General features: G+C 29.7%; 1 protein-coding gene across 1 annotated transcript in view; it reads left to right on the top strand.

Annotated features, from left to right (window-relative positions):
• The first annotated feature begins 11,675 nt into the window (after positions 1-11,675).
• The window catches only part of LOC129987452 (homeobox protein ceh-30-like), a 40,288-nt gene continuing 39,641 nt past the window's right edge, over positions 11,676-12,322 (top strand). The window contains exon 1 of the mRNA XM_056095434.1: positions 11,676-11,859. Coding sequence (XP_055951409.1) covers positions 11,676-11,859 — 184 coding nt within the window. The remainder of the gene's footprint in view (positions 11,860-12,322) is intronic.

Raw genomic sequence — 12,322 nt, forward strand, 5'->3', positions numbered from 1 at the left:
AATAATTTTAGGTTTTTTTTTTAATTCACAACGATAGTGCACTCAAACTGATACAAGTTGAAACGAAGTATCATTTAAATAGAATATTGTTCCAATATTCCTAATTAATTTTTCTAGTTATATATTATGTTGTTTAAAAATTCTAAAAAAATATGTCATTATATAATCAAAAAAATATTTGATTCTATCATTAAATAGTATATAGATTTAGTTCAAAAGTTTTTTTTTAATTATTTCGTTCAAAACTGCTTTGAAATTTGAATCTTAAAATCTTTTTTTATGTGCGAAATACCGAAACCTGTAATTAAGAATTGTAATTAAGCATCTTATCAGAATTTTATTCAGAAAATTGATTTGGTTTTTAATAGCATAGGTAAATACGCTATAAGAAGGTTCGTATATAAAATGAACAGAACATTTTTAAGACCATTAAAAATTAAATGGCTTTAATATTTTGTAATTTGGTGAAATCATGGGCATAAGGTTACGTCACAGCGAATAACTGAAATTAATTACAGCTAATATCTTTGGCGAACCAACTGGTCATCAAAGGTGACTAGTCAGTAATAAAAGGAAGAATAAATTTACTACCAAAATGTTGAAACGATTATATTCCATGCAGTTAAATAAAGATCAAAATTTGTTAAACTTCCGTTTTCTACAATATATTCTTATAACATGCAATCCATAAAACATTTATAAAGTACTGACTCATACCTGAAGGTCAGAAACTACTGCGTTGTTTGATTGAAAAAATATATTTAATGCTTTCTTTTGGACAGAGATTGATACAGTAATAAAAGTGAATGTAATAAAAATGAATGTGAGCATGTATGCTCAGTTGGCGCTCTATAAACCACACCCTCTTCCTTACAGTTCTCAAATTTGGTACATATGTACTCTGCAATGTGAGAATATGTATCTCAGATAGATTTTTTTCAATTTTAATTAATTAAAAATGAAGCTGAAAATTGGGGGTTATTCATAATAACATCTTGCTATAACTCCAATCCAGCATTTTCATTATCCGGCTTGTTCTTTTACAACATTAGGTCAATTGTTGGATGTTTACTGTACTCATTACTCATATTGTTTTAATACAAAATATTAATTTTATTTGCTCATATTTATTTCACGACAATTAAATAAAAAAAACCTTAAATGACCAGAAATAAATTATTCTAACAGAAGAAAGAAGTTCTACCAATAAAAAAATATTTTACAGTTGTGAGAAAAATGGATGTTTTTGCTCAATGCTTCAATCTAATTCGTTAGTATCCTCACAACGCTACAGGGGTGGAGGGGAGAGAACTGCAAGAAATAGACCAATAAGAAACTCCCTCCTCACTTTTTACTCATCTACATCTTCCTCCGTAGCTACATAACGAGATATACTCCTTTCGAATTTTCTCAAGCCCCTTTTGTATCACCCCGAGAACACATCAGCCCCTGGTAAGTAGTAAACAACGCAGCCTCTCCCTCTGAAAAACAAAACCGGAAGCCCACACATTTTTATATCGAACCATAAACACCACTGGGGGTGGGGGGCAGGGTACCTCCAATACATATAGAGATAGATGGCTGTATATAAAGACCAAAGCAAGCGGGAGGTGTTGGCAGCTTCTTCTCTTAAATTTATCCTTAAGCGCTGAGGGGAATCCAATTTTCTCACGCCAAACGCCAGATGGGGTGATCTTGGCGAAAAAGGTTGACGGGGGCAGGGGGCGTCCTTTGAGCGCCAGCCCGCCAATTAGGGGAATCCGGGACCCAGTTATTGCTTATTACTGCGCAGGACCCATAGCTTTGGGGCAATTTAGCCCAATCTGTGTCGAAAGGGGGCGAGAAACGAGTTTACCCTGGGTGTGTTTGTTTGTGGGGGCCTTCCCTGGGAAAAGGTAACTTCATTTGTGGGGAGTGGGAAACAGTAAATGCCAAGGGAGGGGGTAAAAATGTACAGCTCTCTCCTTGCAGATCGCCTGTTGGTGGCAGTAACATTCTGAGTTAGAAATATGAGAACAGTATTGATGTACCACATTACTACTGCAATAAAAATGATGCACTGAAAAAGAAAATTATTAAAATTGTCTGCATCTATTTCGAGCACTGTACACTTTTTATAGTATATGAAGTACACAAAGAAAAAGTAATGTAATTGTCTAAAAATTCGAACTCGAGATTTTGATGAATTTCCATGTTTTAGAGCTGAATCCGAAAAACATATTTTGGCATTATGTCTATCAATCTATAAACACAAAAACACATTTTGAGATGTATGGATGATACTTGAAATATAATAATAAAATTTAATTTGTAGATTTCTAGAAATTTTGAACGAAATCCATTCACAGGAAATTTGTCTAGTTAGTTGTCCAAGTACAATTGAATACGCTGTCTACAAACCATACCAGCGGGAGTGATTTTCCAAAACCTTTGTGGCATCTTTTCTAATAAAGGTGAATTTGTGTTTTAGACAAGTTTTGAATTGAAATCAAAATTTGATAAAAATCTAATATTGTAGTCACAAAATCCTATATCGAATTTGATATATTTAAGTCAATACGTTTTTGAACTATCGCTCTTGCTTGTTTCTGAAAGTACAGACCAACAGATGGTAAACTTCTGGTTGAATATGGCTCAAAATTTGAAAGGTATCTACACTATAGATTAAAAGTCTATAGTGATTAGATAGACCTAATTTTTTTCATCTAGATCCCTTTGTTTTGTAATGATGATATTGACTTATACTCAGCAGCTGGACAGACAGATTTCCTCTAATTGAATTTCATTCAAAATTTGATAAAAATCTAGCAATATAGTGTAAGGATCGCATACCAAATTTCATCTGTCTAAATCAAAGCGTTTGGAAGTTATCTTTGCCACAGATAGATAGAGGGATAGACAGACAGTCATCGGAACCGTAGAGATTTGTCAAAATCTCCAGTTCGAATTTTTTCACAATTACAATATTTTATGTATATTTCGCATAAAATAAATATAAATTCCATACAAAATAAAGATAAAAATAAAAATTTCGTATAAAGTTTAAAAAAAAGCTAGAAAAATAAAATTGGCTATATAAATTTAGCATATAAAGTGCCTATATCTAGTACTGAACCAAATCCATCAACGAGATGACCGTCTGTCCTTCTGTACATTCTTATGCAAACACAATAGCTGAAAAACTAAAAAAAAAAAAAAAAATATTAAATTTAATTTATACAAGTAGTATAAATTAAATTTAATATTTTTTTTTTAATTAAAACTATAGTTCTGCTTCAAATTTTGGTTTTAGTCGATCAAAAAAATAATGTGCGAAAATATATTTGTTTTTCATTACTGCGTATTGAGAGCTGTCAACGCAACTCTATTCATCGGGACTTAGGAGAGATGTGAGCGGAAAATAAAAATCTGAGTACTGGCGATTTTCATGATCTTGCTTGGATTCGCAGTTTCATGTTAGAAGCGGAAATAAAGGATATTTTTTTTATTAAAGAGTATGCGCAAAAATTTCGGACTATTCTTTGACTATTTCTTTGATAAATTTGTGACAGAAAATGATAAAATAAAGTATTGTAATCATAAAAATACTGGTCTAAAGATTTTGATAAATTTATATTTACTTATCTACACATACTTCTACAACCCTGATATCAAAATAGAAAATATGGAATTGGGCCCGTTTGAATGTGCGCGCTATTATTAAAAAATGAAATTGTCTAATGGGTATACGGAGATTAACCCATTAGTGCCTGGATTTATAACAAACTTTATAATATATCGTCAGAATTTGTCGCCTTATTGCATGAAAAACACGAAGTATGAGCAATAAAAATAGCCAAGGTACACACAAAGAACATTAGCATTACACATACAAGGTACACACATAGTAGACATTAGCATTACACAAGCAAATCATTACTTAAATAGCAACAGCACAAAAGCGCTCCAGCTTGCAATACGATAGCATTCTAAAAAGAGAATAGCACTTCGTTTTTTATAAGTTCTCGTGAGAGAATGGAATTCTCTTGAAGAATCCCCAAATCTTAGTTCCTAACATAGATAGAGTCAATTTATTATTATTACTATTATATTTGCAGAACTTTCATTCCGATGCCAAATAAGTCGCCAAGGTCGATCGTCATTGACTTGCCGTCGTTCAGCATCCATTAAGAAGTTGTTGTTTCTGATGGCACTTGCCATGGACAAGCTCGTTGATTTCGAATTCAGTAATTTTAAGCCGGGAGAGAGCGTCTCTTGCTTTTTAATAGCGCCAACTAGGGCCAAGAGTACGATTTTTCTACTCACGCATGGCATTGGCTTGCACAGCCCATTTTTACAGTGGGACACATTCATACATCTTACAGATAGAACAGATTAAGAACAACCAGGCCCGAACCGGGACTCGAACTCAGGACGCCCAGAGCACGAGGAAGACGCGCTACCCCTATACCAGGACACCGGCTGCATTAGGAAGTACTGTAAATTTCTGTTCCCAACCAGAATTCTAACTTAGCAATAAAGTTATACTACAAATTTGTAACAGTACTTAATACGCGGTATCTATTCGAAAAATACCAGTAGCATAAAGAAAAAGAAGGCCGTAGGCTGATAAAGAAATTTCAGTCTCGTAATGGATATCATATTCGAGTCTTAAAACTACTATTCACTAAAGAACTGTGCATCAGAATATAATACAAATCTTTAGAAAAAATATAGTTAAAATTAATTAATCTTCAATTTTTGGCAGAAATATATAATCAGAATCTTTCTAGAGGTCCATAAGGCTCTATATAATGAGACAGAGGGATAAAAGGATTCTGTTTAACGTCATTTCAATTTTTTTCAACACATTTCTGAAACAGTAAATTTCAATTAAATAGTAATTTTCATTTAAAAATTGATATATATGATTTGAAGAATGTTGAACATCTTCCTTCAAGAGTATTCCATTCTTTTTAAACCTTTTAGAGCAGACAGATAAAAACAGATTACTGAATAATAAAACACTGTAAAACCATTTTACACATAAGCTACTGCATCGTCTAGAGCAAGGAACGAATAAGAAATTAAAAAAAAAAAACAGTCTCAGGTTCAATTAATAGATTTGATAGTCATAAAACTATTTGTCTTATAGTATGAAAATATGTTCCAGATGAATTTTTAAAAAAATTTATTACAATATTTGTATTTTTGAATTTTTGCATTAAAAATTAATTAAATGGGAATATCTTATAATATTTAAAAAATTAACATTAATATTTCAAAATATTATTATAACATTAATGTTTAAAATTAAAATCAATATTTGAAAAAAAAACACATCTATGAAACCAAAATACATTTGTTAAAAATCAAAAATATTATAAAAATAACATTTTTTTTTTTGGCTAAAAATTATTATGAGTCAAATACCAACTAGTTTAGAAATTTATCAGAGGAATTGTAGATAGCTTAAAATACATCTATATATATATACTTGAACCAAAAAATGCATTGTATTCCTGTTGTCCTTAAATACGGCATATTACAAATAAATAACATGAAATTTACATTTGTTTTGCGCTAACGAAGCATTAAAACAATTATAGCATCTATAGAATATTTCTAAATAAAGATATTACTTATTCTCTGTATTAACTCAGGAGATGCAGAACATATTGAGAAATCAATATATCAAATTTGAACAAAAAGTACACATTAGATTTTAATTTATGAGGTTCTTCATAAGAAAATTCGACCAGATTTTAAAATTTGAGAAAATAGCATTTGAAGACGAAAAATAATAAAATAATATTAAAATGTACATTACACAAATTTAAAAATCAATGTAACTTCCCAAAGAATATACTTAGAGATAAAAATAAGACGATTTTATGAAGAATGTTACTCATAAACTAAGAATTTTAAATCCAAAAATATTTGATATTTTCGTTAAAATAATGACATATTAGTGAAATCATCTCTCTTAAAGGTGTAACATCCGTGACATTTAGGTATTTTGTGGCTCTAGACGGTGCACATTATGAGGCCTCTTTCAATAATATGATAAACCTAGTTTCATATTTCAACACATTTTTAATATGCCAAAATTATTTATTTCTTGTTTAATATGCATATTTTTAATGTCACTTTTATGAATGCGTATGTTTTATTTATAAGACCAGACTACCCGGAATCCATATTTGTTCCATTATTATTCAAGTATATACTCGGTTTTATAAACATATTAAAAGCTAGGCTAACATAATGAAATATATATCAAAATCTGACCGATTATGCTTGATGAGGTGTTAATATTATCCTAGTATTTTATCATTCATAAAATTTATATTCTATAGATACTTTTTTATTTATTTGGCAGATAGGAAAATAAATTTTTTTAGTTAATTTACTTATGAGCTTCACTAATCCTGCTATCGTTAGATAGTTACCTAATCTGCCTAGATGAAAATCTATTACTGTGTAAAATAGTAGTAAAGCTTTAAGTTATGCAAAAATAAATGTAACTTCCCAAAGAATATACACAGGAACAAAATTCAGACGGTTTTATTAAGAAAATTGTTCAGAAATTTAAAATGTAACATAAAATGCATTCAATATTTTCATCAAAAATCGTTTTTTTCTACGCACTTACTTACTTTAAATGGCAATTAACCTAATTAAATACAAATTAGATGCAATTTAAATTACTTGGTATTTATAAAAAAACATAGGAATTATACTGTTAATTAAAACAATCTAAGCGCAGCTGGGAGATTTAAAATACTTATGTTGTTAACTTCCAGACTTAAAAGTTGAGATTTATTCTCGAATTATGTCTGAAGACTTATTCACTCAACTAATTAAAAAAGGGAAGTTTGCAGAAGAAATGAGAAAGATAAAGGCGGAAAATGACTTGCCGTTTAGGAGTCAATATCTGTAAAAGTTTCTTTTCCTTTCAGATAGTTAAGTGTAGGAGAAAATAACAGCAAGAGATCCGTTCGGTCATTTTCAATGATTGTCTGTCTTTGAAGTTAAAATGATAGGCGTTTCGGTAATTTTTTAAAAATGAAAACAAACCGTATAACAATGTAGAAAAAAACCCATTTAAGTCATCAACTTCATGAAACTTTGTATTTTTAATGAATTTTTCAGTCGTGCATATACAGTCTTTAAAGTGTTATTTTTAATGAGGATTTGCAATCTGTTACTTTTACAGTCAATTTTTAAATAACATTCGTAATGCTGTTTTCTGCCTTTCAATGATGATTCTTGTAATCTTTAAGAAAAATATTTTAATTTTTTAAATTTTATTTTCAATTATTTCAAAATAAATAAAATTGAAAGGTATCGAAAAAAGATTTGTCTTTGTTTTAATTCGTAAATATATTCTTATTCAGCATTATAAATAAAAAATTTAATTTAATTTATAAACAAAATATTAAAGAATTTCATCAAATTGGGGTTTAATTTATTAAATAAAATGATGTGTGTTTCTCCCCCCAACCCGGTTTTCCTGAAACCTTTATTATTTTAATATCCATAAGTATTTTCTTAAATTGTTGAGTACTTCAAAACATTTAAACTACATTTAAGGAATTAAAAAAAACGCAAGGAGTTTTTAAACAATAAAAGACTTATGAAAATGTTTGAAATTTGCTACATTGAAATTAGTCATGATAGATAGAATAATATAGCATAAAAAATATAAATATCAGTTTGATGACAATTTTTTTCCATCCACTGAAAGTTCTTACTATAGTATTATCAGACGTTTGAAATTCTGGAGCCATGAAACATCATTAGTAATCTAATCTGAACCGAAAAAATTTCATTCGTTTATCGTTAAAATTAACGAAGAAAGATTCTTTAGTTTACAAGTAGTATAGTCATCTGTGTACTTGTATAATTTACAATATCTATTTAGTTTACAACACGAATAAATAAATGAACTACAAGTAATTTAAAAAACAGATGAATCGCATTTTTAAGTGTTTAATAGTGATATGATGTCAAAGGAATTGTTCGGTAAATATCATAATCTAAATCTGTTAATAGACATTTAGCAGACGATTCCTTTTCAGACATTTTATAACTGCTACTATTTTTATTTTGTTAAAATATTATTAAAAAGTAAAAGCAAGCGATTTTTTCTTTGATAAACATATTTTGTTAATATTATTTCGTTTGATTTTTCGTATAATAGCTGATGATCCATTGTAAACCTTCTGGAATCTGGCAATGTTTGTAAGATACGCTGTTATGCTGAAAGAATAAACAAGCCGATGGAGTTCTAAATTGCTTGGAGTATTATTTTAGTTGTAAGAATTTAAGATGCTCTGCAAGCTATAGTTTGAAGCTTAAGAAAACGGGTAGTTTTCTAGAAAGCATGCAAAAGGAATGGTTTCCATTAGAAAGGTTGACGTACGCAGTAAGACAATCGAAATAACACGGTTTTAATGTCTGAAAAAATTGATGGAATTATAAACATGAAAAAAATACCTAAACGATCTAACTGAAATTAACTAACCAATATTTCCACTGAACTAATTGGTAAGCTGTAAATAAATAAAAATAAAAATTCCATGCTTAGAATATTCCTCACAGGAATTTTAATACTATTATAGTGTCATTTTAGAACAAATTCTTTTAAATTTTAATTCCCAATTTAAATGGGGCTCGAAATATAAAATTTTTACTTTGACAACTATTCCTGCGTTCTCAAAACAATTAATGTGATTTGTTCAAATCTTTATTAAAGGAAACTATAATTTTATGAAACATTTTTCATTGACAAGAATTTTTCAAAGCTCCTTTAATTAAAAGACGAATAAAAGATTTCTTAGTCTTACATCGGATAATTAATAATCGAAAGCGAGAATAGGCCAAGACAAGGAGCATGCAGATTTCAGGATAATGATTAGAGTACTCTATCCAATAATTAAAATTAGTCTTTATTACATTTATTACTTGATAAATAAATAAATTAAATAATAAATGGGTATTATCTAACTATGGACGTTATTATGCGAGGAGCAACGATGAATATGCCGAAGTGAATAAAATAAAAAGATTAAAAAAATTCCCAAATCTCAAGTAACTTCATATTTTGAACGAACGCCTTATATCTTAAAAGCACGTCAAAATCCATCATTTTTTTATTTATTGTTTAAAAAATGTTGTTTAAATAATTACAATGTTAAATAAGATAAAATATTTTTTGAAATCAAAACACCCCCTGCACTTCCTATAATTGGATAATTGGACCTCTTCATATGTATATGTCACGGTAAATGTAATAAACTAGTAATTCTCTATAATTACCGATGATTACTCTTAATAGATTTTATCTCAATTTAAAAAAAACATTTTTAAATAATCACCAGTAATTATACATTATCATCGGTAACTAAACATAATAACAAGTTTATTGTCCATAATCATTTAGTAGAAGATTTTATGAACTAACCGATAAATTTAATAAATATTCAATAATTTATCACATTTATCAAATTTAGTGGTAATTATTACCTAATCACCAAAAGGTAAATGTGATATAATTATTTATAATCGCCTGATTAATTGATATAATTATTTATAATCGCCTGATTAATCGATAAAATTATTTATAATCGTCTGATTACATATGTATGATTATTTAATAAAGATCCTCAAGGAAATTTGTGAAATTATCACCAATTATTGTTTAATTAATTAAAAACTGGTCTTTATTTTTAAGAAAATCAAAATATTTTAAAATTTATTAATGTTGTATAATTAAATAACTGTAGGACGCCGGATAAGACTAAAATTCGACAATGCTTCATTTTTTTAAAAATTCTGTTCGGTGAGCATTTTTTGAAAGATGTTCTGAATAGAATTTTATATTATATTAGAGAAAAAAAAAAAAAAAACTTTTGAATAATTAGTTTACTGAAGTACACAAAAAATTATTCTGCGTTGTGAAATAAAATGCTATTTTTTAAAAAAAATTAAAGTTGAATGCCAAAGATTTCAAGAAATTTATCTTTCGAGATACTTGACATAAATTACGAAATTTTAGAGAAACTGCTTAAGCTAAAAGCTTTGAAAATCCATTTATCTATTTATTTTATCTTTTACAAGAATTTGTATAAGATGTAAATAACAATGTCACTCTTTTCATATACTACCGATAGTTCAGCTGTGAAAGCGCTTTTCCAGTTCATGAGCTCTAAAGAAAGACCCCTCGTAGCAAAAAAACCCCAACTTCCACGCAGAAGGTAACGCGTCCCCTTCTTCGGTGAACCACTTTCGCTATTTATCAGCGCACAAATAAATGCACAGAAATAAAAACCAACCCGTCTCAAAAACCAGCTGGGGCAAAAACCCTCTCGCAAGGGCCTTTTCTATCTATATGCATTTATATATTTTTGTATACCCGGGCACAAAAGACCGCCACGGAATCCATAACTGAATTGCAGATTGCTTTCTCCCGACCAATAAGGAGCGAGCGCAACCCACCCTGTATTCTAATAAGGCGTGTTTAATTTTACCTGCTAGCCCATCCCTCGATCCGTTACGTCATTAAGGAGCACCCCCCGTACCGACCAATCGCGAGTCGCGCCCAGAAATGCCAGACCCTGCCTTATGACTCGTAAACATGGTAAAAACATTTTTACCAGACACATTTTCACTACCGTTTAAGAACGGTTTAATCGGCGCCAGAGTTTAGTTGTTTAATGCTTCGGTACGGAGATCGTCTGCTGCTTCGTTTAGTTTTGAGTATTTTTATTGGCGGAGAGGTAGGGATCGTGAGCACCCGGTCGTTAATTCGATTAAAACAATTGATGCAAGGAGATCATCTCTTATAAATGAAGAATTTTTACGGAGCTCCGTTTCGCCGAGAGTGCAAAAAATTAGAACAGAGCAAAAGATGAAATCGCTTTATCTCTCGTTTAAATTGTTCAGCTATTAGAAAGGAGAAAAAAATTCGTCATTAAAAAGGTAATTATCGAATAATTAGCAGCTATTTAGAAGCAAAGAGATTGGTTTGATGCTCCAAAAATTCTCTGAATGTATTCCGTGCACAATCAAAGTTGCAATTAGGATTGTAGGCAAAAGTCTTTTAGTTTAATTTAACTTCAAAATATTCTGCGGTAAAAAGGAGAAGAAATAAAGAAGTTATATTGGTTGAAAGTTATCTGATACTTCTTTTTAGAAAGAAATTAATCCTTTTCTACGAAATTCTACAATAAAATTTGAAAAATCATTTTTGTGAAGAAAAAAAAAATTATCGTTTGTTTTTATCACAAACGATTTATTAAAAAAAATTGGAAGAGTCGTAGTAGTAAATTAGATGAAAATTGCCATAAAAAGTATCTGACTAAAAAATTAAAAAATGAAAGTAACTGCATAAATATTTACTTCCGAATTTTATCTTGGAACAGAAGCTATAATTCGAATGAACTAATTGATAATTCAATCGATTTTTGTCTTTCAAACGAGTGTACTATAATGAATAAAAGATTAGAACTTCATTTTTACTTATAATCGACAGGAAATAACCCGATAGACTGAATTTACTTATTGACTGATATAATTTGAAAGATTGATGGCATGTAAAATGATGTAAATAGACTAATTTAACACTCCGTGGCCAAAAAGAACAAACGAAACGGACTCTCGATTAGGAAGTGTTCGAACTAAATAAATGAATGTTTAGCGACGGCAACTCGAGCGCGGCTTTGGTGGGCGCCATGCTGAACTCTCGTATGCGGTCTTTCCTTATCAGAGACATTCTGGGCCCTGCCGACGACCAACAGAGGGACATCAGCGACAAAGACTGCGAGGTGCTGCATCAACAGGTGTCCGCTGTCAACGCCTCCCGATGCCCAAACGGTAAGTGGATTACTTGCTCTAACACTTTTCTTTCTATATTTCCGCACTGGAAGGAAATTTCATTTTGAATTTCCTTTTACCTGCTCATTCCAAGTATGAAAATTAATTAAAAAATGAATTAAAATGAAATGATAATCATTATAACATTAAAGCGGTTTCTTTCATCATGTAAATAACTGGAAATCTTTAAATTAGATTAAGTATTTCGTTTTTTTTTAAGTTTTTTTTTTAATTTATGAATATTCATTTTATTGTAGAACATATACTTTATATTGAGAAATAGTTAGAGATAAATACAGTCGTCTTAAATGACAACCAAACAGGAAAAAAAATTCTAAATACAGAAAAAAGAATTTAAAAAAAATGTTTCAAAGCAAAATAACTTAAACTCATGCTCAAAACAGATGAAATTTATTTCTGATTCTTGTTCTTTTCTTTCTTTCCTACATTTTTCTTTTTGATA

The sequence above is a fragment of the Argiope bruennichi genome, chromosome 10 (assembly GCF_947563725.1).
Source record: "Argiope bruennichi chromosome 10, qqArgBrue1.1, whole genome shotgun sequence".
Lineage (NCBI taxonomy): Eukaryota > Metazoa > Arthropoda > Arachnida > Araneae > Araneidae > Argiope > Argiope bruennichi.